The sequence below is a fragment of the Hippocampus bargibanti genome, linkage group LG01, assembly GCF_051943395.1.
Source record: "Hippocampus bargibanti isolate YZ-2025 linkage group LG01, ASM5194339v1, whole genome shotgun sequence".
In the NCBI taxonomy this organism is placed as follows: Eukaryota; Metazoa; Chordata; class Actinopteri; order Syngnathiformes; family Syngnathidae; genus Hippocampus; species Hippocampus bargibanti.
In genome coordinates, this window is record NC_142734.1 from 27,207,717 (window position 1) to 27,235,195 (window position 27,479).

A 27,479-nucleotide genomic window follows, 5' to 3' on the forward strand; every position below is an offset into this window, starting at 1 on the left:
AAATGACCGGATTTTTCATGACATTATGTAACTTGATGCTCGATTTGGTCACGGAGTAGGTTAGAGCTGAAATGAATCCCAAACGTGTTAAAAAATGAGATAAATAAAATAATTTCCAGTCTCTTATTTTGAAGGCATATTGAAACATTACATTGGCGACTGCAGAGTTGTGGCCAGATTGGATGTTCGTCGTCTCATGGCTTGTGTTTGTTATGTTTCGAAAATATCACAGTTTTCATGTGTGTCATACCATATTGATTTTGTTGGATTTATCCAACTTTGTTTATTTTTGTATTTATTTTTTTAATCTCCTTTTATTATCTAGCGTTACTGACATATCTGACATGAAACCTGGTGGTCTAGGGATCTCTAAAATAATCTACAAAGAAATAAAAGAAATATAAAATATGCTAAATAAAAATTTATAAAATAAAATAAAACCCACACCCAAAGTGACATGTACATACAGTCATGAGTTCACATTTTTGTTAGTGTCTAGAAGTCGTGACAGAAATCTTCAGGAGGGACATTAGGCGCTCACCTACGATCACTCCCATGGTGATGTAGAGGAACAGAACGCTGTTGGCGAAAATACTGATGAGGAAGCCCCCACTGACCAGCACAGCCCCTGTCATGGACGTCACCCTGGTTCCTAGCTTGGCGCAGGCCACCGAAGCAATGGGTGCTGATGATTGACAGTAAAGACAGGAAGCGTTATGACACAGGCACAAAAACAACGTGCACAGAACACAAAATTGGAGAAATTTGGAGAGAGGTTTTCATTTTTGGCACTCTATTTATTTGGCTGATTAGTCTTCCACTGTAGGCAAGATGGCGCTTTCTCACCTCCAGATAGGCGCAAACTGGACATGATGGAACCGATCCAGCTAATGCTTTCCGCCGAGCCTCCAAACTCGTCTTGGAATGCCAAGAAGAAGATCCCAAAGGTCTTCAATGTTCCCATCACCAGGACGTTAACCTGGAAAGCCAAACGGAAATGAAAGAACGATCACAAAGTTGCCGGAGTCGATCAAGAAGTCATCCACAGCCTTGCGATCTTGTTTTCATCTTCTGATACGAAAGCGAAGTCGGTCTCCACATTACCAGGAAACAATGCATGACCACCAGCCAGCCCCATCCACCATCTGGGGGTTCTTCGTACTGGATGTATTTGTCCTTGTCCTTCTTGGTGGAGATATCGTCCTTCCTGAAGAGCTTCATGGCGGCGCTGCCGTTGGGTGTGGAGTGGGCGGGGGGGTTTGGGGGACAAAATAGATGCATTGTCATAGATGCTGTGACAAAAACGCAAAACCTGGAAGTTCACTTTTCACCACAAAGGCGATTTGAAGTCGAGGCCAAAAGTTCAACGCTGCAAATCAATAACGCAGTCAAACCTGGGTTTTCGAACGTCTCTGTTCTCGACCAATTCGGTTTTTGACCAAAAATGTCAGGTTTTTTTTGTCTCTGGTTACGAGTGAAAATGGGTTCTGGACCAAACTGAGCGCACCTGAACGCACCACTCGACTCCCCTCTGCTTCCTGATACATCACTACCTTGTGTTGCTGGGAGAGATGGAACACAGGCAGGACACAGCCCTTGAGGACCGACTTTGGACTTTGGACACCCCCTGTTTTCCATCTGACCCGGCTGCAACACACCTGATTCAGATGATCAGCTCATCACACAGGTCTGAAGCAGTCAAAACAGTCCTGATTATTTGAATCAGGTGTGTTGCTCCTGGGAGAAATGGAACACAGGCAGGACACAGCCCTTGAGGACCGACTTTGGACACCCCTGTCTAAGCTATAGCTCTAAACTTAAACCCGACCCCTAACCCAAACCCGACCCAAAAACGTACCACTATTCTTAACCCATAACACTATCCCTAAACTGAACCCCCCTAACCCTAACATTGACCTTACCCTTTTTTTGTGACAGATCCTCGTGTAGCGTTCCATTGTGAGTCGACATGTTTGCATTGTTCAATCACGAAAAAAAGCAGACATTGATTACAATGGTAAATGTTTCGGTTTTCGAACAGCGTTCTGGAACGGATTATGGTCGAAAACTCGGGTTTGACTGTACCTGCCGCGGGACCTTTCGCACAAACGTTAAAGCGCCTCAACACGCCGGCCGAAGAAATCCGCAGCTCAGCAACAGACTATCCCGGCAACGTGCCAGTCAGACATTTGTTCCGAATCCAAAGATCCAGAGGATGCGTAAACCGGGCCCGACTGCAAACACTAACGAGCGAGCCTGCACAACAGACGAGAGATCTGGCATTGTGGCGTCGTCCGCGCCAATAAAAGTCGGATCGTCCCACGTGGTGTCTGTTGGCTGCTTTTTGTTTTTTTTATTTCGTTATGCCTTGTTTTGCAACTTGTCAAGTCCCACCCATTACCCTGTAGGCCTGCTTTGCTTCCTCTCCACATCTGCCTTTCATCAGCTCTGCGCTGTCCCTTTTAGCCACATTGCGCAACAATGGCATTTAAAAAAAATAAAAGTGGGGGGAGTGGCTAGGGGGGACATCAATTATGTTGCTTTTACTTGACGGACATGGCGCTGTGCCGCCTCAAATAAGGGATTTTTACACGTCTTTCTGTAACACAATCGAGCTGGAATGCAGAGCGAGCTCACGTCGGCGCGATCCCAAAAAACCTCACAATGACCTTGCGATCGCATCTTTTCACTCGACATCGGCGTGTAACTGGAGTATCCCTGCGTACTGTAATACGAAACGGGATTTCAACACGAAATTCCTGATCCTCCAGTCCACTCTGCCGGTCCCAAGACTGATAAATAATACAGACGGTAGACGACAAGTTGGTGCAATCAATTCAAGGAGGAAAATAAAAATAATAAAATTAACTCTCGGAATGACAAAAAAGGGAGTTGGGAACAACGGCTAAAGAACAAGAACGGACTTTGCCAACATTGTAAGATTGGGCTACGGGAGCTTTTGCTGCAACCCCGGTGGAATAGCCGTCGCTCGTTTGGCAGCATGCGGGCATATGAACGGCACACTAAAGCAGAGAACATAGGGACCATAAGCAACTGTCAGGATTGACAAGCCGAAATGGAATTTGCAACATTTCCACTCGGTAGGTGAGGTAGTAAGATTAGCACTTTTTTATACAAAAGTAAATGAAGAATAGCAGCAACAGTTTGGTGTGACACTGTGACAGTCATACTCCATGACACGTGCGACTTCCAACATTGTCACACGTGGCCCTCTCTCTTCATCCAGCAGCAAGGCAAACGTTTCAACGCTGCTTCTCTTCCTATAGCAGCTCAAGTTTTTGCTGGACATTAACCAGACGAGGCAAAAGACCGGCGCCGCTTCCAGTACCTCGTGAAGTCGATGGATACAACATAGGCAAAGATTAACCATCATAACAGAGGTGTGTGTGTATGTATGTATGTATGTATGCAATGCATGTATGTATGTATGTATGTATGCAATGCATGCATATATCACTCTCACACTCATCCTAGGGACAAGGTCCGGGGAGAGCATGCAAACTCCACACAGGGAGGCCGGACCGGGACGCGAACCGGCGACCTATATATAACCACTCGACTATATATATATATATATATATATATATATATATATATATATATATATATTGTATTTTATTGCATTCTATTTGCGATTGTATTTTATTTATTATAGTACCTATGCTTGTCTGTTACTGAGAGCTTTGAAAGACGCTTAAAATATAATGTATTTTATATATATATATATATATATATATATATATATATATATATATATATATATATATATATATATATATATATATATATATATATGGATGGATAGATAGATAGATAGATAGATAGATAGATAGATGGATAGATAGATAGATAGATAGATAGATAGATAGATAGATAGATAGATAGATAGATAGATGACTGACTGGATCACTATGTGCAGAGATCGGTGCTAAGTGGTAACTGCTAAGTCAATTGCAATCGACCAGGACCCAGCAGATTGGTCCCAAGTGGACTGCGAACGGTGAGAGGAGGAAATTGGGGAAAAAATATTTGTGTGTTTGTGTTTTTAGGTTTCATTTATGTTCAGGCACACCGGCTGCCGTGCGTCATGCATGCAATGTTTGTGTGTGCATGGTCGTGTGTGTGTGTGTGTGTGTGTTTGTGTGTGTGTGCATGTGCAGTGCGTGCGTGCGCGTGGCTCTTTGCAGTAACATAATAAAAAAAATGTCTCCTCATCTCTGACTGGTCAGCCACGCCTGGTATATGTGTACTGTAATGCGCTTTACTTTGGAGTCAGCCAATCCTCCATGAAGCATCACCAGCTGGTCCAGAATGCTGCTGCTCGCTTCTTGACTGGTACTCGTAAGAGGGAGCACATAACTCCTACTCCGGCATCCCTTCACTGGCTCGCAATACATTTTAGAGTTTGTTTCAAGATTTTATTATTTGTCTTCAAATCTTTAAATGGCCTCACCCCTCCTTACCTTTCCGAGCTCATCCACCCCTGCACACCTTCCCGACGCCTCAGGTCTGCTGACCGGACATTATTGGATGTGCCAAAAACTAATCGGAGGCTCAGAGGGCATCGAGCCGTTTCTGTTGCAGGTCCCACTCTCTGGAATGATCTGCCACTTGCTGCCCATCTTTAAAACCCATCTCAAAACTCATGTGTACTCTTTGGTGTTTGACTCAGCATGATTCCGACTTGATCTTGGTTTTACTCCCTGGTGCTTTCTACTATCTTTGTGACTGCCTTATTTCCTGTATATGATAGCTTTCCATGTTAAGCACTTTGTTACTGGAAGGTGCTGGAAACTATGATTGGATAGTCACATTATTGGCTAGTCACTGGCCAATCATAGTATCACTACCTGCTAGGTGATAAGAGCATACTGGCCACAGCTAGCACCCTGATGCAAGCTGCATCAGCAAATATATTTTAGTGTTGATTTAATAGCAGTTTTGTCAACCCACACTGGCTGAAGGCGGAGAAGATTGCAAATTTCCCCATTGTGGGACGAATAAAGGTTTTCTGTTTCAGATTATGATTCTGAAATGGATTTGTTTGCAGATATATTGTTAAAACCATTTTCAAGATGGACTTTTCAAGAATAGATGGACATCATTAAGGTTGGACAGCTTCGAAGCTCGCACAAATAGCAAATAATACAGTAAAGTCTCGTTATATCGATATCGGATATATCGATAGTCCCGGTTATATCGATACTATTTCTATGCACGCACGGAGAAAATTACATGCAAACAGGGTCGGATATATCGATAGTCCCGGTTATATCGATATTTTTTCGGACTTCCTTGAATATCGATATAACGAGACTTTACTGTATTGCAATTTTATGAGGTTATCACGAATCCACACATTCATTGTAAAAATTCAAAGTTCAATGACAAGATTTCCTGTTCCTTCAAGTCACAAGTCATTTCACACCACAATCGCCGCTGATTGATTCAGAAGTAGCACTACTGAAGGCCTAGGAGGGACATGCACGGCCCGCCACTGATATCCACACATACACACAATTTTGCCAGTTTTTTTCTTTCCAATCACATTTCCACAAACAATCTGTCACACGTGTCTGTGCAAAAAAATCCAATATGGCCGTTGAGCGGCAAAGTTTCTGAAAGGCCGACGTCGGGGCTTTTATGTCGGACTCTGGAATAAACGATTCCAAATATCATTGATTTTTGTTGGGAGAAATTTTGTTGTTACGCCGCCGGACAAGCTGTGTCCATAATTTCTAAAATCACTTCAAATGACTTTGACTGAGCGTATTTTACAAAGATTCCACCGCATATAGCGATATTTTACGTTTTAAGACTCGCGCTGAATATTGAGGAAGTCTTGTTTTCGAGTTGATGACGATTCCCTACGTGACGTCACATTTGGAACGCCACTGACCGAGAAAGCGACACACAATGCATTTTGGGTACTTTGTTTGGTCTGAAAACTTTGTGTTGATCCGTGTTGATGGCGAAATTAGAAGGAAAACACATAAATAATGCGATGGTGAATCGTTGTGTGTTGCACCAAGACAGCTATTTGATATTCGCTGACACAAATTCCCAGCAGACAAATCAGCCCATTTCCAACGGAGCTGGGACGCCATCTTCTGCATTTTCTGGGACGCTACACATCAGCGCTGACGCCTCAAAATGACCCGGAAAGACTTCTTTAATCGATTGCAAACATTTATGCTTTCCTCTTCAGAACTACTTGAATCATATTCATAACTAGATGAGTAACAAGAAAGCAACCTCTCCCAATCTGAAGCCTTTGTTTTGATTCTCGAGCAAGGCAAGACGTTTTTGCGTGACGTCACGAACAAGGGGGCGGGACCTTCTGAAAATGAAACTCTCAGATCACTTTGAAGTAGTTTTGGGAGACTTTAAGTCATTTTTATTGGTGTTTTTCATTTGACTAAAAAATTCATCCTGCGTGTTTTGGGTATTTTAGATGCTCTAAAACATTTTTCTGATGTCAGTTAGGAAAGAAAAAAAATGGTGTCGGTTGTCCTTTAAGGGCACAGCGTATCTTGTTTTGGAGTAAGCGGCCCCAATCGATAAGTGACTTGTATGAGAAAGCGAGACGCCTTTAAGGCAGAGCGCGCAGAGCCGATTAAAAGAGGAATGAATTGGACTAGTGTACCGCCGGGAAAATATTTGCCTCCCATGTGCTTTTCATAAGTTGTCCGCCGAGCACGGCTGACTGCGTGCTCGGGAATGTGCCGAGGGTCTGCGGGTTCGAGCGACAGGGGTTGGCGTTGGGCGTCTCGCGGCCAGGGTTTAAGCGCCTCGTGTTCGGGCACGCTTCCACCAGGACTCACGCATGACGCGCCCACACTTTTCCTTTCCAGTTCTTTTTTTTTCAGCACATGCCTCCGTGATGCACAATCGCAGGCCACTTCATTAGGTACAGCTCAACAACGAACCCGTCTGACGTGAATAAGTGGCCGATTCATTTTTATTCGGGGCTGGGCTATGGGGGGTGGTGGTCTATTTTCGAGGTTTTTGGATCAAATCAATGTGATGTCATCTTGAAAGTACACGTGACTGTAAGTCTACTGTATACTGGACTTTAAGATTTTCTGCCTGACTTTGAGGCTGTGTGTTAATGTGAGACGCTGGGGAAATGCGGCGGGAAGGCCGACGGTTCTCTGGACTGTTTGAAAGTCCCCAGTGAAGGCCATTCCCACTGTCCATTGACATGACTTGGATGCTTTTATTGTTTGGAGATTTCCCTCGTGACCCTTCAAGGCCAGTTCTCTGCATGTTTCTGGAAATAGGGGAACCACAGACAGTTCTCGGAAATGTTCCGGAAAAACTCCGTCTTCAACACGACGGTCTTTGCGGCATTAACTCATTCACTGCTATTCCCAAATTTATTCAGGAATTGAAAAGCATGACGTGGAGCGCCATTCCCAAATTTGTTCATGTTTTGGTTTTTCTTGCAGGGGGTGCTGATAAAGCACTGGTGAGACCTCTGGCAATGTTTTTCCTTTCAACGAGGGGGCAGCATTTGCCTTTTGTCGATGTTAGCGCTTTGTTAAAGCGCTATATAAATCAATATGTACAGTAAAGTCTCGTTATATCGATATTCTCGGAAGTCGGAAAAAATAGCGATATAACCGGACTATCTATATATCCGATCCTGTGCCGAACTGCATTAAAAGTGGGCAATAAATGGGGGATCTTTAATATGGCATGTAATTTTCTCCTTGAGTTCATGGATTGCGTATCTAGCAAGCTTTTGTACTGTAGTGAAGTGAAAAATAAACTTATGCATTAAATAAAAACGTCGCAATAGTGACTGAGTAAATATTTAATAATGCACTCAACATTGTTCGATACACACGAGAGAAACCACAAACGCCAGCATGTACATGAAAAACAGTGATTATTGAAAGCGATAAAAAGATATCTGAATACAACACAATTAAATACATGTATGGAAAACAAATACTGCAATGTTTACATTACTTATTCTGCAATACTTCTACTGCTAAATCTTCCATCTGCTTCCCCTTTTCAACTTATCGGTACTTGTCCTGTTGGCGCACGTGACCAACGGTGTTAGCCGAAAATCAAACAATACGCCGTTTACATTTTGCTAATAGTGGTCTTGAAATCCTTAAGCAAATATTGATTCAGCTTAAAGCTGCTTTTGTATCGATATAAGCAGACCAAATTGGCTGGTGGGAGATGAAAAGGGCATCGTAGTAACCGGAACTCATTATAAAAGACTAGAAATTTTCCGGGAAATGAAAATAGTATCGTCATAAGCAGTACTATCGATATAACTGATATCGATATAACGAGACTTTACTGTATGTATTGTATTGTAGTTTGTACAGCAGCCCTCATTTCAAGCTCCGATAATTCCAGACCCATATAATTTAAGAATGAACTCTTTTTTTTTTTGATGAAAGAAGAGAGTCAAAGGTTTCTTACGCTGAATTGAATGTTTATGTAGTCCTAAAACATAATATTCTGTGGGTCCTGCAATTTCAATGAAAATGAGTAAAACCCTGGCACATTGGACACATTTTTGCACATCGTCTGGCTGGGGATGCGTTAAAAAATAATATTAATAAAAGACACCTTGGTAGCATGGACGGTTTCACAATTTCAAGATGGACACGATTGTTGTCATATTATGTAACATTTTGCAATTGTCGATTTGGCTTACAAAAAACACCACTCTTGACATCAACTTGATTTTAACGACAAGATTTTTTTTTCCTCTGTGGTGTAAAAAGGCCTTCGGTGCAACAAAACCGTGGGAAGCAAACTAGCGCCGCAAGCTAGCTTATAAACAAAATAGAGGCCGTGGGATTCCCTTCCGTTGCTTAGCAACATTTACAGACAGACTCATTTGCTGTTGTACTTCCGGAGGCGCGGCGCACGCTGGCACTTTTGAACGGGAAATTTGCCAGACAAAGTTCTGCTGAGTCGACCAATGGTTACAATTTATTAATCGTGATGAATTAATTGCAATTTTGTTAAGGGTGGTTTGTAATCGCATTAATCTATATTTTAATCTCTACCTTTTTCATTCCTGTAGAAGGGTTGCCTTTTTCTTGTATATTTTTATACATTGGCTTTCTGTGTTTGAGTTGTTGAGGGTGGAGAAATTACGGTCTGTCACATACTGAAGCGGACATTGATTGCCATTATGTTGTGCTTGTTTAACCAAAATTGATTGGCTCCCATTAGATGGAGTTAGGCGGGCTAAGTAATCAGTGGTGAGGAGAAGAAAGGTGAAAATGGATGAGCATGTGAGAGTTCTGGGCACAATGAATGGATAATTTACATTGTAAAAATGCCCTGACGGCACTAATGATAAAGGTATAGTCTTGCGGTTAATTTGTAAAAAAAAAAAAGAGTTTGCGCCGAAGGAGCTCAAATGTAACCTAAAACATCAATGCAAAGCACCCAGCCGCGGCTAACATTAGCATGGACGCGTTAGCAACAGAGGGAGTTTAGTACTCTAGTATTGCTCAGAAAAGTGTTCTTACTGTTTTAGATTGCTTAACCAAAGCACTTTTTATTTATTTATTTATGTATGTATTTATTTATTTTTTTGTTTGTTTAATCATTTGTTAGTTTATTTGTACAGTAAAGTCTCGTTATATCGATATCGGATATATCGATAGTCCCGGTTATATCGATACTATTTCTATGCACGCAAGGAGAAAATTACATGCAAACAAGGTCGGATATATCGATAGTCCCGGTTATATCGATATTTTTTCGGACTCCCTTGAATATCGATATAACGAGACTTTACTGTATTTGTTTGTTTGTTTGTATTTATTATTTAGTCTTGATTTATTGTTTGTTGACATTTTTTATTTATTATTTGTTTATTATTTATGTGTTTGTTTGATTTTTGGTTGTTTGTTGGTTTATTTGTTTATTTGTCTGTCCGTTTGTTTGTTTGTTTGTTTGTTTGTTTGTTTGTTTGTTTGTTTGTTTGTTGGGAGATTTTAAAAAACACTGGGAATAAAATGCTGATATGGTGGTCAAATCCAAAGGTTGAAAATATGATTTGGGATTAGTCTCAGTAAATAGTTTGCACTGCATATTGTCAAGTCTGTTTAAAAACAATAAAATACTTTGTAATACCACTTTTTTGGTCACATTAATATTTTGATCTGCCTCAAAGCTCAATAATGTCATCAATTCAAAACTAAAATGGGGGTTTTCTCAGCAATTTTTAGATGAGATTAACATAGATACATCAGAGTAATTAATTACTGATCATAATTATGATTTAATTGTTCAGTTTCTTGAATTTCTTGACAACACAAGTTACAATGAGCTAGCGTAACAATGTACGGATTTGACGTCGTAACGAGGCCCGACGATATAACGACAAAATACACAAAATATAGTTTCTTAATTTTTGCGCTGTCTCATCTGGTTGAGGTCTTAGTTTTAACCCTTATGATGACCAGATCCTGTCATGTACTCAGTCCTTGTTTAACGTGTTTAAAAAAAAAAACACTTAAAATTATCTTCTAACGCACTAACGTAAGGAGTAATTAATTATGCCATCACACGGTTGATTGCTGTGCGAGAGTGGGATGCTGGCTGGCTAAAATTGTTGTACGCATTGCCGGCCTGCTAGCGCGTTGCCAGGCGCAGAATTAAAAATTAAAAAATAGGGTCTGGAGGTCATGATCGTAAGTACAGGTGGTCGGAAATCGAGCTGTTTGTGAGTCGGATGTTACCTGAATATATATATATATATATATATATAGCACTATTTTCATAATACACACCCACCACGGCTGGCGGAGTGATCTTCGGCGGAAGCACACGACCGAACAGCACCAGAGGTTAAGTTTCCAACAGTCCTTATGGAAGGTGACTCTCCTTCCATAAGCCATCAACGACCATCAAAAAGGTAAATAAAACGTTATTTTACAGCAGTTTATTTCCTTTAATTACATTCGTCATGTAATGCGCCTCTCTTTCCAAACAGCAATTCCCTTTGACCTTCGACCTCCAACGCCATTCCATCAAGCCATAAATGACCATCACAAATCTAAATAAAGTGACTTTATGATACAATGCAGTGTATTTCTTTCATTACAATACAATAGCACATTTATTATACATAGAAGAAGGTATGCTGTGTGTAGTTTTAAGGCTTATTTAGTTGAAAAGTATATTTTATGGATACCCGGGAACGGATTATTCCCATTTTAATGGTTTCCTATGGGAATTTTTTTTTGAGATACACACTTTTCGCCTTACACACTCTGGAAACCAATTAAGTTCGTAAGGTGAGGTCTCCCTATATATATATAAATATATATATATATATATATATATATATATATCCTCATCTCATTATCCGTACCGCTTATTCCTCATTAGGGTCGCGGGGGTTGCTGGAGCCTATCTCAGCTGTCTTCGGGCACGAGGCGGGGGACACCCTGAAATGGTTGCCAGCCAATCGCAGGGCACACAAAGACATACAACAGTCACTCTCACACTCACACCTAGGCACAATTTGGAGTGGTCAATCTGCCTGCCATGCATGTTTTTGGAGTGTGGGAGGAAACCGGGGGACCCGGAGAAAACCCATGCGGGTCCAGGGAGAACATGCAAACATAGGGAGGGCGGACCGGGACGCGAACCGGCGACCTCTGCACTGTGAAGCCGGTGTGCTAACCACTCGACTACCGGGCCGCCCTATATATATATATATATATATATATATATATATATATATATATATATATATATATATATATATATATATATATATATATATATATATTATGTGTAAGTCAATCTACAAAGTTAACTTGCTGATGCAATTTTCAAGTCAAGTCAGGAAACATACAGTAAAGTCTCGTTATATCGATATCGGATATATCGATAGTCCCGGTTATATCGATATTTTTTTGGACTCCCTTGAATATCGATATAACGAGACTTTACTGTATTAGCTATCTCGCTAGCAAGCTATATATTAGCAATCCAGCTAGCTAGACAGCTAGCTAACAATATAGCTTGCTATCTATTTGAATCCGGAAACATAATAGCTTATCTAGCTATCGATTAGCCATCTAGCATTCTATCAGCTAACCAGCTAGCTTTCTATGTTTTTGAGTTAGTGAATGCTGAATGTGTTGCTGCCGCAGCTTACCGACAGAAAAACTTATTCTGTGACTGTAAAGTGAGTTTTGAAAGGCGCTTCGAAATGAAATGTATTAGAATTTATTATTATTATTATTGTTATTATTATTACAAAAGCAGTGCAATGAATTCCGGTTCCAGGTGAAGCACGTATTTTGAAGCGGCGACACGTAGCAGCGAGTGCAGCGCATAAATAAGCACATTGTCACTTTGGACACAGCAATGCGGATTGTGCGCGGGCAGCTCCCGTTTGGCATGCGCTATTAAAAAACTCCTCGTCGGAGCTTTGGACTAACCCAACCCAAACGCCGGCTCACGTTACAAGGCCAGGGGTCTCGTCGGTGTGTGGGAGCGTATGATTTCACAATCCCCCGAAAGGGGGCCGAGACCATTTCTTCACCTTGACGTCAGTCGGGCGTCTCGCCATCCTGAAACTTTAACCCTCGCCTCCCGTTTTAAGTGGGCCGCACTGCCTCTGAATGAAAGACGGTCAGCTGTTTCTGTAGCCTTTCTCATGTGGCGGCGGCCGCAATATGCCATGAAGTGGCACTGCGCAAACCAAACACACCATTTTGGGTACAAATTATGACAAGTACAGAGTGGATTTTGGCAGCCATTGGGTTTTCGTTTTCTCTGAGCGACTCCGTATGAGTCAAGTGTCCAGACTATGTCGCGTTTGGAGGTTGATTTAAATTCAAGATGGACGCAAATGTGTGAGCATAATGGACATTTTGAGTTAATGTTAGCATCGAAGGAGCATATTCCTGACCTTTTCTCACAAAGCGATTCCATAGAAGCTGGGACCTTTAGTCAATTATTTTACGTGACAACCTTTCCATTGACAAGCTGTCATGTTCAAATTAACTTTTTTTGGGTTGAACTTGTTTATTTTGAATTTTATGGTTGAAACGTGTTGCAAAAAGTGTTTAGTAATTAAAGGACAACCGACACCATTTTTTGTTTCCTAACTGACATCAGAAAAACATAGCATCTAACATCTGAAACATAGCATCGTGTCTGTTTTGGCCAAACAGGCCGCCACGCTCACCCAAGACCTGACGGACACGCCCACCGTTTGTCTGGAGTCCGATTCCGGGTGAGCACGGGCACGGGTTTTGTTCGTTACTCTTAAGGGACAACCGACACCATTTTTTTGTTTCCTAACTGACATCAGAAAAACGTTTTATAGCATCTAAAATATCCCAAAGAGGCAGGATGATATTTTTTGGTGCAAAACACCAATAAAAATGATTTAAAGTGTCTAAAAACTACTTCAAATTGAAATCGGAAGTGGCCAGTTTCAGAAGGTCCCGCCCCCTTGTTCGTGACATCACGCCAGGACGTCTTGCCTTGCTCTAGAATCAAAACAATGGCTTCAGATTCAGAGAAGATGCTTTCTTGTTACTCATCCAGTTATGAATAATAATTCAAATAGTTCTGAAGAGGAAAGCATAAATGTTTGCAATTGATTAAAGAAGTCCTTCCGTGTCATTTTGAGGCGTCTGGATTGCAATGTAGCGTTCCTGAAAATGCACAAGATGGCGCCCAAGCTCCGTTGGAAATGGGCTGATTTGTCTGCTGGGAATGTGTGTCAACTCGTATCAAATAGTAGTCTTGGTGCAACACACAATGATTCACAATCGCGTGATGTGTCTTCCTTCTAATTTCGCCATCAACACGGATCAACACGAAGTTTTCAGACCAAACAAAGTACCCAAAATGCATTGTGTGTCGCTTTCTCGGTCAGGGGCGGCACCAACTCGAAAACAAGACTTCCTGAATATTCAGCGCGAGTCTTAAAACGTAAAATATAGCTATATGCTGTGGAATCTTAAAATACGCTCAGTAGAAGTCATTTGAAGTGATTTTACAAATTATGGACACAACTTGTCCGGAGGCGTTGGCTGTCCTTTAAGGAAACCAATTTTAGGAGCTGTGAAAGTGAAATTTAGGCGGTGTCGGTCTATATGTACAATCGACTGGCCTGCCTGTAGTCCTGATCCGTCTCCTATTGTAAACGGGTGGTGCATTATCAAACATAAAATGATCAACCTAAGCTGAACATCAAGCAAGACTGGGAAACTATTCTGACGACAAAGCTTTGATAATTTGTGTCCACACTTAAGAAACGTTTGGTGAATGTTTATAAACGACAAATTCCTTGTGAGTTCTACATACTTGGCCAGTAAAGATGATTCTGATTCTGAAAAGGTGATGGAACGCCGTGAGAAACATGACTCGTGTGGCATTTGCATAAGTTAGTTACTTTGTACTGTGCGTGCCGTTTTTTAAAATACAGTCAAATCTGAGTTTTGGAACATCTCGGTTCTTGACCAATTCTATTTTCGACCAAAAATTGCATTTTTTTTATGCCTACGTTTACAACCAAAAATGGGTTCTTGACCAAACTGAGCGCACCTGAATCCACCACTGGACTCCCCTCAGCTTCCTTATACGTCACTTCCTGCTGTTGCGTCTCATTGTCACCGATGCATTAGCCTTGTGTAGCGTTTCTTTGTTAGTAGCCGTGTTTATATTGTTCAATATCGATTTTTAAAAAAATGCAGACATTGATTAGATTGATTCTAATGGGAAATGTTTTGGTTTTCAAACAGGATTCTGAAACGCATTATGGTCGAAAACCCAGGTTGGACTGTCATTTAAAATGAGGGAGACACTGTGTGCAAATGTTTTACAATATGGCGACATTTGCATCACAAAGGAATGACTCTGATCACGTCATTGCTTTATTGACCAATCAGTCTCATGGCCTGCTGCGGTTAGCGGTGGACAGACACAATCAAAGTTTTTTTTTTTGACACGCTGGAGGTAAAAAGGGGGTGGGGCGAAACCCTCCCGATTTGTCATTATATAAGTTGCCCTCTAACCCTCACTGTCTTTTTTGCTTGACCGCGTCGAACTCGTCTTGTGCTAGCATACACAAACTAATCTATCGTTTTTGTTATTCCAGCTGTCAGCAGGATTCGAGCAAAGCAAACAATGCCAGGACAATCGTGAGCCGGGAAAGACAGCAATCATCGAAAAACGGAGATAACTGAGCATTTCGGATGACAACCAAGCGAAATTGCAGCCATCGTCCACATGAGATGATGTGACAAAAAAAAAAAACACCTAGCAATGTAGCGTCGCCCATCTGTCTCGAATAGTTGCTTTGAAATTAACCTAATGCTAATTAAATATAATATTATATATATATATATATATATATATATATATATATATATATATATATATATATATATATATATATATATATATATATATATATATATATATATATATATATATATATATATATATATATATATATATATATATATATAAATCCTCGTCTCACCCACCATGGGTGGTGTCTGTCCCCATTTCAGCTCGGGTCCTCTACCAGAGGCCAGGAAGCTTGAGGGTTCTGCGCAGTATCCGTGCTGTTCCCAGCACTGCGCTTTTCTGGACCGAGATGTCCGATGTTGTTCCCGGGATCTGTTGCAACCACTCGTCGAGTTTGGGGGTCACTGCCCCGAGTGCTCCAACCACCACAGGCACGACTGTCACCTTTACCTTCCAGGCTCTCTCCAGCTCCTCTCTGAGCCCTTGGTATTTCTCGATTTTATATATATATATATATATGTATATGTATGTATGTGTGTATATATACAGTAAAGTCTCGTTATATCGATATCGGATATATCGATAGTCCCGGTTATATCGATACTATTTCTGTGCACGCACGGAGAAAATTACATGCAAACAGGGTCGGATATATCGATAGTCCCGGTTATATCGATATTTTTTCGGACTCCCTTGAATATCGATATAACGAGACTTTACTGTATATAGATATGTGTGTATATATATATATATATATATGCAAAATTACTATACAATGTAACATTACAAAAAAAAAGTATTATATATATATATATATATATATATATATAATTTTAATTGTATTTGTATGTTTTATTTTATTTTATTTTAATTACATTTCAGTAATCTTTTTGTAATCTCTTGTCAGTTGTTTCAATAACAAATGAAATATGTGATATTTTTTTTTATTTACGCATTATGATGATGATATCAAAAGCCTTATAGCTGTAAAATAAACCAATTATTATTGTAATTATTTAATAGATATAATATCTAATTGTATTTATTATTTGTATTTTATGTCATTTTAATTTGTCAGTTATGTCATTCAGGAATTAAACACATGATAGTTTTCTTACGCATTATGATTATGATATCCATATTGCTTTTCATCAATTCTGGAATGGGGAGGGTGCGAGAACTGCTTGGTGAATTGAAATGAGGGTGCCAACAAGGAAAAAGGTGAAAAACCACCGCGCTATACAATATTCTGATACGACAACACAACCGCGTTGCCAAGCCCTGACATTGGAATCCCAACACCGTCATACGATAACACGACAATGCCACGACATCATCAAAATGATGACGCCGACACCGCAACACGTTGAATATCCCACACTAATGCTAGCGCAGTGCTACACAAAGACGCAACAAAACACTACACCTTCTTCTTCTTCTTTTCCTTTCGGCTTTTCCCTTGACGGAGTCGCCACAGCGAATCAGTGTCCTCCATCTTCAGAGGCTTTATTCGCATGTTTGTTTTGGCCAAGCTTTTACGTCAGATGTCCTTCCTGACACAACCCTATTTAACTGGGCTTGGGACCGGTACAAGAAGACTTATGTCCCCTTGTGGCTCCAGAACAAGCAACTCACTCAGTAAAAGGCTCCCCAACACAAAATGGTCATCGGCACAGAAACAATCAAAAAAAGGAAAACTATACTCACCATTTGATGACAATGGGTGTCAAAGTCATTTTTTGGCCACGGGCGACATTGAAGTGACTGTTTCCTCTCAGGAGGCGTTATAAATTTGGGAAAGCCATTAGAATGTTTCATCCTCTCCAAAAATTACATACAGAATGCACAGCAAATTAATGATATATGATTGTATGAAATTAATGATTAATGAATAATTACTTTTCAAATTTGAAGTCAAAAATAATGACTGTTATTGTGGTTGAAATTTTGGTTTGGACTTTCACAAATTTGATTTTCTTTCGTGGGCCGAATAAAATGATGTTGTGGCCCATATTTGGCCCCCGGGCCTTGACTTTGACACCTGTGAACTATACTATGAACTGATGACGCTGCAACACCACTACCTAATGAAACTAAAACCGCAAAACACTGACACCGGGTCTGAAACATTGATGCAAGCGCACTATGAAACACTACAATAACGCTACTGTCACGTTCTGGTTGGCGACCAACGGATAGCGCTGACGGCCCCGCCTTCAGTTGCACAGGTGTTGGTCGTCCTCATCAGTGGCAGTTAAAAGGACTCCCAGCCTGACCATTCGGGGTCGGGTCATTGTAGTGTGTATGTGTTTCATCTTGGCAGATTTTTACTCATGGTTTTCTTTGATACTTTGTACTTGTCTGTTTGGCTGACTTTGATGTTTTACATTTTGTTCCTGCTGACTTTATTTTAATACAATTTGTCAAATACAACCTGCTGCTCCCTCATACATGATTTATTGGGGATCCACAACCATCACCACCTCACAAACCGTGACAGCTACGTGATCACAATTACAGACATACTGCACAATGGCATCCCAGAACAACGTGGCACTACAAGACTATGATCTCGACTTAGCTACCTGTCCTCGATTTGCACTCAGAATTCCTTATGGGACACACACACACCCAAGGCTCCTGTAAGCCTCACCTGACTCACTCTCTCTGTCCTGTCATGAACTGTTCCAACTTGTCACATCCCTTCTTCACAGGGAGAATGCGTCAACCCCCCCCCCCCCCCCCCCCCCCCCCCTCCCGCGGCACAACCCAACTGTTTGAGTAGACGGAGTAGGTAAAAAAGACACAATCAACTAACTAAACAGAGGACGTGGAGTGTGGACGGGGGCAAAAAGACAAATATTTTTAATCACCTGTTATGCTGGTTTGCTTTGGAACGAAGGTCACAAGTCGTCGTCTCCACGCGACATTCTCAGGGCGAGTGCGTCAAACTTCACACCTACAAACGAGACGATTCGGCAAGTTCAACGGGTCGCAACTCACATTTTTTTTTTTTTAAATGTCGCTCATAGCGAATGGTTGCCGGTCTGTGTGTGCCTAGCAATGGGCCGGCAACCGCTCCAGGGGGTGCTTCCCCTCAACCCCCTCGTTGCCCGATGACAGCGAGAATGGGCGCTGGCACGCTGCAACCTTTGTGAGGAGAAGCGGAGTGAAAAACAGGTGGATGGATGGGCTGGCGGTGCCATATTGGCTCTGTCAACACATCCTCTGAAATGCGCTAACCTCAAGCTGAAGACGAGAAAGTCTCGCCGGGGGTGCTAAAATCATTTCCAAGCTGCAAAATTGTGTACACGAAAACACACATGAGTTTGATTGAGAAGCGCTGAAGAGAGAAGAGCTTGGCATCCTTTTTTAACCTGTTTTTAGTTATTTTTTGAGGGGTAACAGTCTTGTCTTTTACTTCGCTCGCTTGCCTTTGTTATTTTTACTGGCATTCAGCAGAGCAACTAATCTTTTTTTACCGGTGTCTTTTTCTGACTGACGTTTTTATTTTTATTTCATGTTAACATTTTTCAGCACTTTGTTACAGCCTCTGCTGTTGCTAAAGTGCTATATAAATCAATATGCATTATATTTTATTGGATTGGATTGGATTGGATTAGCCTTTGTATTGTTTTAAAGGACAACCGACACCATTTTTTTGTTTCCTAACTGACATCACAAAAACGTTATATAGCATCTAAAATACCCAAAAATGGCAGGCTGATATTTTTAGTCAAATGCAAAACACCAATAAAAATGAGTTAAAGTGTCCAAAAACGACTTCAAAATGAAACCGGAAATGCCCAGTTTCAGAAGGTCCCACGCCCTTTTTCGTGACGTCACGCCAAGATGTCTTGCCTTGCTCGAGAATCAAAACAATGGCTTTAGATTCGGAGAAGATGCTTTTTTGTTACTCATCCATTCAAATAGTGCTGAAGAGGAAAGCATAAATGTTTGCAATCGATTAAAGGAGCGCTCCCATATCAATTCGAACCGTCTGGACTCCAATGTAGCGTCCCAGAAAATGTAAAAGATGGCGCCCAAGCTACGTTGGAAATGGGCTGATTTGTCTGCTGGGAATTTGTGTCAGTGAATATCAAGTAGAAGTCTTGGTGCAACACCCAACGATTCACCATCGCGTTATTTATGTGTTTTCCTTCTAATTTCGCCATCAACACGGATCAACACCAAGTTTTCAGACCAAACAAAGTACCGCAAAATGCATTGTGTGTCGCTTTCTCGGTCAGGGCGTTCCTTCAATGACGTCACGTGGGGATCGTCATCAACTCGAAAACAAGACTTCCTGAATATTCAGCGCGAGTCTTAAAATGTAAAATATAGCTATATGCGGTGGAATCTTTGTAAAATACGCTCAATAGAAGTCATTTGAAGACAAATTATGGACACAACCTGTCCGGAGGCGTCGGTTGTCCTTTAAGTGATCACGAAGAGAAAAAAATGGTCGATGCAATTGCCTATTATTTTTTTTTTTGGGGGGGGGGGGTGTGAGGGGTTTATACGTATCTACACAGATCCGTATAACAGTGTGATGGAAAAAAAAACATTTTAAAAATATGTTCGTATGTTCACATTGTGTTTATTTATTTGGTTATTTATATTTAATTATTATCACACAACTAACTTGCAATTAATCGATTAATACATTAACTGATTAACTCAATAATTAATTGATTACTTATTTGTTTATGTGTTTGTTCGTTAAATTTGATAGAGTATTATTTTTTCATTCATTTTGATTTTTTTGATTGGTCACTGCCACGATTTATTGGTCACATTCCTCAATATTTACTGCCATGAGCGATTCAATCATGAAGTATGCTATTCAATGTGGATATGTAGAAAAGAATTGAACCCAGCTCATCTGTGAAATTCAAACACATTCGCCACTGTACTGACCAACAGTTGCCAGTAGTGGGCACCATTGGAGCGCTTTGGATTGAAGGCGGGACCAACATTACCTACTTGTGGCCTCCGGGGGCAAACTGACAAACTGGAGGTCCCCCAGCCCAACCACTTTTTTTAACCTTGACAAACAGTTTAGCCAACATAATTAACTAATAACTGACACTTTTTTTTTGTTTCCTAACTGACATCAGAAAAACGTTTTATAGCATCTAAAGTACCCAAAACACGCAGGCTGATATTTTTATGTCAAATGCAAAACACCAATAAAAATTACTTAAAGTGTGCTGAACCTGCAAAAAAAAGTGCTGCGTAAAGTGTCCCAAAATTGCCACAAAATGAGCTTTGAACTGGGCTGGTTCAGAAAGTCCGACCCCCTTGTTCGTGACATCACTATTGGTCACACACTGCCTTGCTCCAGAATCAAAACAATGGCTTCAGAGAGTTCCGATTCAGAGAAGTTTCTTGTTACTCATACAGTTATGAATATGAATATGATTCAAATAGTTCTGAAGCAGAAAGAGTTTCACATCTCGCGTGTTTAACACAAAAAAATACATTAGTGGGCAAATTTGACGTGCTGCACATTTAACTACAAAACATAGTGGGTCAACTTGACCCCTCCCCCTCGTCCTTTTAACGCACAAAAAAATGTCAATGCGTCAAATGGGACCGTTTTTTTATGTGTAAAATATGCACACAGATATATTACTGAATTAATTACCGCATGTTTAAACCTAAACTAAAAAAATGGTAATGCGTCAGTTTTATCCATTAAAATGTCGACGGGTTAAATTGACCCGCTGCACGAAGAAAAATAAAGAAACGAAAATGTGGCAGGGTGGAAAATAAAATGGTACACTAAATAACGTTGTCGTTTTGTTTTTATGTATTCGCGATAGTTTCAATTACGTCCGCGGAATGAAATCGTTTTTTGTTGTTTATTTTTGGTTTTTTTTTGTCCAGTCGCCGCTCACGTTCCTGCAGACTCTCAGTGCAATGCTGACGACGGGAGAGATAGCAGGGCGCCGAGAAAAGAGCGCTTTATGATGGCACAGGAGGGGGGGGTCTTACCTCGTGGAGTAGCTGCCGGTTATTATCTGCGGAGCGCAGCCCGGTCGCATGGCGGTGGCGTCGTTGCGGAGCCCCTTCTTCTCCCTCACAGCGGACGCCCAGTCACACTTAAACTGCGCGTGTCATAGTCATCTGCAGGCCACCTGTGAGGACAGTGAATGTGGGTGGAGAGGACGCAAATGAGGTGGTGGTGGTGGTGGGGGGGGGGCTTTATCAGACATCATTGATTTCTTTTTAGCGATTTCCAAACAAACGACCGACAGCTGTGTGTAAAGCAAGTTTCAGAGAAAATGTTCCCCAAACCTGCAAGGCGCGCCTTTGGGGGTTCTCCTTCTCCTCCGGCCATAACTTTGCACTTTTGGGGAAGAAAAGGGGGGTGTAGAGGGGTGCGGGGGGCTGCTCCGCTTCTACCCGGGATGTTGCTCGTGCGTCTACGTGTGGCGGCTGCGTCCCCTCTGCATCCTCTCACCTTCTGTTCCAATACGTCTGCAAGTCCGCAAGTCAACCGGAGGGGCCGAGGGGGGATGAGGGGAGGGATGGTCGCAGGGTGCTTTGGTAACATGGGCTTGGTAGTGGGGGCTGCTTGAGCCCTGACGAGTCACCTGATCGAGACACCAAGACACTAAAATAGGACTCGTGGTCGTATTTAAACCTTACAACCCCCCACATATTCAAGATGATTACCAGTAGGTCTGGAGGTAAACAAAAATGTTGATCGAGGGCGTTTAGTCTTTTTTTTCAAGTTGAATTTTTGTGACGTCTGAGAGGAAAAGCGCATATGCATCTTGACATCCCCAACAGGCCGCTGGTGGAATTGCAGACGGCCAACTGCAGGATCCCGTGACGTCCGCCGTTGCACCCTACTCAAAACAAACGACATTTTTTAAAGCATACTTTTAAAAATAAATCATTTGTAAAGCTTCACCATTTAAAAGGAGACTAAATTAAAACCGAATATAAAGAGTTAAAGACTTTGGGACATTTTTTTGCTTTCTGCTGTTTTGGGCGAAAGTACCATACAGAAAAACTTTACGTAAACATGTACGACGCAAAAAGCATGGCCGTAAAACTGAGTTCGCCTTTTTTATTTCTTTTCATCGATCACCCCAGTCAGAATTCTGAGATTAAAGTCAGAATTTTGCCAACCGTATTTTTTTTTCTTCAGTGGCCCTAATCGTCTTCCGTACCAGAGAGACGCTTCAATTTTCTGCTATTTGTAAAAGACGCACTCCCTTTAAATATATTTTGACCGACTGTCCCCCACTAGCCCCGACCGAGAAGTCAAGTTTGACGAAAGTACTTTCACATCACCAAGCTGGCAGGCTAGCATAAACAAAGAAAACTTAAAGGACAACCGACGTCTCCGGGCAAGTTGTGTCCATAATTTGTAAAATCGCTTCAAATGACTTCTACTGAGCGTATTTTACAAAGATTCCACCGTATATAGCTAGATTTTAGGTTTTAAGACTTGCGCTGAATATTCCGGAAATCTTGTTTTTGAGTTGGTGACGAGACCTCGCGTCACATCACGGAAGGAACGCCCTTGACACACTGTAGCAGTCCTTTTATTAATGCATTTTGCGGTACTTTGTTTGGTCTGAAAACTTTGTGTTGATCCGTGTTGATGGCGAAATTAGAAGGACAACACATAAATGATGCAATGGTGAATCGTTGAGTGTTGCACTGAGCAACTATTTGATATTCTCTGACAAAAATTCCCAGGAAACAAATAAACCCATTTCCACGGAGCTTTGTCGCCATCTTCTGCCTTTTTTGGGTGCTACATTTCCCCCCCAGATGCCTCAAAATGACACGGAATAAATTATTTAATCGATTGTAAACATGTATGCTTTCCTCTTCAGAACTATTTGAATCATATTCATAACTGGATGAGTAACAAGAAAGCATCTTCTCCGTATCTGAAGCCATTGTTTTGATTCTCGAGCTAGGCAAGACGTCTTGGCGTGACACCACGAACAAGGGGGCGGGACCTTCTGAAACTGGCCACTTCCGATTTCAATTTGAAGTAGTTTTTAGACACTTTAAATCATTTTTATTGGTGTTTTGCATTTGACCCAATATCATCCTGCGTCTTTTGGATATTTTAGATGCTATAAAAGTTTTTCTGATGTCAGTTAGGAAACAAAAAAATGGTGTCGGTTGTCCTTTAAGAGTAACGAACAAAACCCATGCCCGTGCTCACCCGGAATCGGACTCCAGACAAACGGTGGGCGTGTCCGTCGGGTCTTGGGTGAGCGTGGCGGCCTGTTTGGCCAAAACAGACACGACACTCCCGTGCTCGTCTGACAGCGAGCCGCGGCCTGTTTCGTGAGGGGCGGGGGGGTCAAAGGAGGACAATATGTAATAAATGCCACCAGATATTTCATTTTCATTTTGGTCACACACATTCACATAGACTTCAAAATGTTTGTGCTAACTTGGTCAACTCTTATTTTATAGCTCCGATATACGATTGAATGCTCTCGCACATTACCCCAATAGTTGTCGAAAAGACGATTAAAATATTTTTGTCTTGTTGCTGTTCTCTTCGTGTGTCATTTGTCACGTGGGTGAGCACTTTCCTTGAAATACAAGTTATGTGAACAGGGTGGAGTAAGCCTCATTTGATTGGCAAATGCTTTCATTTCCCTATACGACTAATAATCATTCAAAACCCTCAAGGAGACTTTACAGTCACAGGATAAGAACAAAACGGCGGAGCGTTCACTCGACCCGGAAATAACACACATTCACACCACTAACTCAAATATACTAATTCCATACAGTTGCCACCTTGTGGGACATTGTCCAACAACCCATAGGGTTGAATAGCGTCGGTAAATAGTAAATAGCGTCTATTTTGAAATCAAGGTGTCCTTTAAAGGACAACGGACGTCTCCGGACAAGTTGTGTCCATAATTTGTAAAATGGCTTCAAATGACTTCTACTGAGCGTATTTTAATAATATTAGACCGCATATAGCTATATTCTACGTCGCTCTGAATATTCAGGAAGTCTTGTTTTTGAGTTAGTGACGAGTCCATACGTGACGTCACTAAAGGAACGCCCCTAACCGCAAAAAAGACACATTATAGCAGTCCTTCCATCACGTCAATGTATTTTGCTGTACTTGTGTGGTCTGAAAACCTCGTGTTGAACCCAAAAGCCGCCAGAAGAGGGCGTCCAAGATCCATGGAAGGAATTTATCAGCCTGTGGAAATGGGCTGATTCATTCCTCACAACAGCTCGGTGGCCATTTTGTGCCTCTTTTCTGGGACGCTACATTGCAGTACAGATGCCTCAAAATGACACGGAAGGACTTCTTTAATCGATTGCAAACATGAATGCTTTCCTCTTCAGAACTATTTTAATCATATTCATAACTGCAGGTGTAACAAGAAAGCATATTCTGCGAATCTGAAGCCATTGTTTTGATTCTCCAGCAATGCAAGACGTCTTGGCGTGACGTCACCAACTGGGGGCGGGACTTTCTGAAAATGCCCTATTCGCAGCTCATTTTTTTGCAGATTTTGGACACTAAGTCATTTTTATTCGGGTCATTTTTATTCGGGTTTTCGGGTTCGGGTTTAGCATTTGACTAAAAATATCATAGTTTTGGGTATTTTAGATGCTATAAAATGTTTTTCTGATATCAGTTAAGAAACAAAAAAGTGACGTCGGTTGTCCTTTAATGATGAAAGAAGCCAACTTCTGTTAAAAAACAACCATCAGTTTTTACAAAAAGGTGGAATGTGATCAGATAGCACGAGTTTTTCATATCCATATTTGTTTAATTTTTTTAAATGTAACTACAAAACTACATTTTATTATTTTAAAAACTAATTACAATAGATGTCAAACTATTTTTGTTAAATATTTAATTTTGAATGCTGTAGGACACACACCAATCTTTTAGTATTTGGCCTTTGGATTAAAAACATTTCAAGGAAAATAATATTTTTAGAATGTTATGTTAGAATGTGGTGTTTTAATTATGCAAAACTGAAAAAGATGACATAATCATGATCAAGTTCATTGAGAAAGATGACGCATCCTGGCGAAGGGATGCATCTCACAGACATAAATTGCAGTTATTTTCTGTACAGTTTCTTTTCAAGTCGCTCTCAGGAAGAAATCTTGTGAACGGCAACCGTGACAGTCCCATGAGTCCTCACCAAAATGGTGCTGAAAAACATGCAGAAAGAAAGAACAATGCTTACTTAAAAAAAATCAGACTTTATCAAGTATCATCGAATTTCACAAGTTTGAATTGCTTTTGCGGGCCGAATAAAAGGATATGGAAGGCCAGATTTGGCCCCCGGGCCTTGACTTTGACACCCATGGTGTACGTAAAAGATTTTGTTGTTGTTTTGTATTGTCACACCCCAAATGGCCACCGCTCAGTCAACATCAGGTGAGATGTTTATTAAATAATACAAACAACGGACCAAAATTCTGCTCGTGGCAATGGAAGTCCATTGGAAAGTTCAATCGTCAATGGAAAATAAGAGCTACCATTACTGGCAGCACAGCCACACAAACCACATTCAACTAGCCTTGCCTTTCGTCCACTTTTTAACTCGTCAACTGTGAAGATTGCGAGAAAAAAAAAGGAAATTGTCCCTGTGGCGAAATTAGAAGGAAAAAACAAATAACGCGATGGTGACTCGTTGTGTGTTGCACCAGGACTACTATTTGATACTAGTTGACACAAATTCCCAGCAGACAAATCAGCCCATTTCCAACAGACCTTGTGCGCCATCTTGTGCATTTTGTGGGCGCTACATTGGAGTACAGACGGCTCAAATTGATACGGAAGGACTTCTTTAATTTAAACATTCATGCTTTCCTCTTCAGAATTATTTGAATCATCTTCATAACTGGATGAGTAACAAGAAAGCATCTTCTTCAAATCTGAACTCTCTGAAGCCATTGTTTTGATTCTGAAGCAAGGCAGTTTGTGAAGGAGTATCCTGGCGTGACATCATAAACAAGGGGGGGAGAGTTTCTGAATATCCCCAGTTCCGAGCTCATTTTGTGGCAGTTTTGGGACACTTTAAGTCATTTTTATTGGTGTTTTGCATTTGACTAAAAATATCAGCCTGCGTGTTTTGGGTATTTTAGATGCTATAACACGTTTTTCTAATGTCAGTCAGGAAACGAAAAAAATGGTGTCGGTTGTCCTTTAAGAGTAACGAACAAAACCCGTGCCCGTGCTCACCCGGAATCGGACTCCAGACAAACGGTGGGCGTGTCCGTCGGGTCTTGGGTGAGGGTGGCGGCTTGTTTGGCCAAAACAGACACGACACCCCCGTGCTCGTCTGACAGCGAGCCGCGGCCTGTTTCGTGAGGGGCGGGGGGGTCAAAGGAGGACAATATGTAATAAATGCCACCAGATATTTCATTTTGGTCACACACATTCACATAGACTTCAAAATGTTTTTGCTAACTTGGTCAACTCTTATTTTATAGCTCCGATATACGATTGAATGCTCTCGCACATTACCCCAATAGTTGTCGAAAAGACGATTAAAATATTTTTGTCTTGTTGCTGTTCTCTTCGTGTGTCATTTGTCACGTGGGTGAGCACTTTCCTTGAAATACAAGTCATGTGAACTGGGCGGAGTAAGCCTCATTTGATTTGGCAAATGCTTTCATTTCCCTGGACGACTAATAATAATCCAAAACCCTCAAGGAAACTTTACAGTCACAGGATAAGAACAAAACGGGGTAGCGTTCACTCAACCCGGAAGTAACAACACACTCACACCACTAACTCAAATATACTAATTCCATACAGTTGCCACCTTGTGGGACATTGTCCAACAACCCATAGGGTTGAATAGCGACGGTAAATAGTAAATAGTGTCTGTTTTGAAACCGAGGGGATTGAAACATGTCCGATCCGAGTGCAAGTGCAATAAAAAAATTACCGCTAGAGGGTAATGTAGCGGCACAAATGTAAAATAAAACGGCGAATTTCACAAACGTTGCGCTTTAAATATCACATGACGATAACGCGAAAACATTAATATGGCCCGGTATCGTTACATCCCTTTTTAATAGACAAGGCTCGCATTGCAGTTTTCAACCAGCAATATACAAAAAAGAGCAGGAGCGTACCAATAAATTCAAAGATATAAAAGCATTTAAGAGATTGTGTGTGACAATGTTTCTAT

General features: G+C 41.2%; 2 protein-coding genes across 3 annotated transcripts in view; both read right to left on the minus strand.

Annotated features, from left to right (window-relative positions):
* slc16a4 (solute carrier family 16 member 4) overlaps positions 1-21,770 on the minus strand; it is a 40,006-nt gene extending 18,236 nt beyond the window's left edge. Inside the window, exons 1-6 of one of the 2 annotated variants that reach the window (XM_089006537.1) lie at positions 21,604-21,770; positions 21,301-21,443; positions 18,174-18,259; positions 1,105-1,228; positions 847-979; positions 542-685 (exon numbers count right to left, since the gene is read on the minus strand). In XM_089006537.1, coding sequence (XP_088862663.1) covers positions 542-685; positions 847-979; positions 1,105-1,221 — 394 coding nt within the window. In that variant the 5' untranslated portion in view covers positions 1,222-1,228; positions 18,174-18,259; positions 21,301-21,443; positions 21,604-21,770. Of the gene's footprint in view, positions 1-541; positions 686-846; positions 980-1,104; positions 1,229-2,085; positions 2,390-18,173; positions 18,260-21,300; positions 21,444-21,603 lie in introns of those variants that run through there. The other variant, XM_089006544.1, reaches the window with a different exon arrangement.
* A 2,868-nt stretch (positions 21,771-24,638) lies between these two features.
* Positions 24,639-27,479, minus strand: part of lamtor5 (late endosomal/lysosomal adaptor, MAPK and MTOR activator 5) — a 3,193-nt gene continuing 352 nt past the window's right edge. Inside the window, exons 3-4 of the mRNA XM_089001021.1 lie at positions 26,522-26,639; positions 24,639-25,485 (exon numbers count right to left, since the gene is read on the minus strand). Coding sequence (XP_088857147.1) covers positions 25,425-25,485; positions 26,522-26,639 — 179 coding nt within the window. The 3' untranslated portion in view covers positions 24,639-25,424. The remainder of the gene's footprint in view (positions 25,486-26,521; positions 26,640-27,479) is intronic.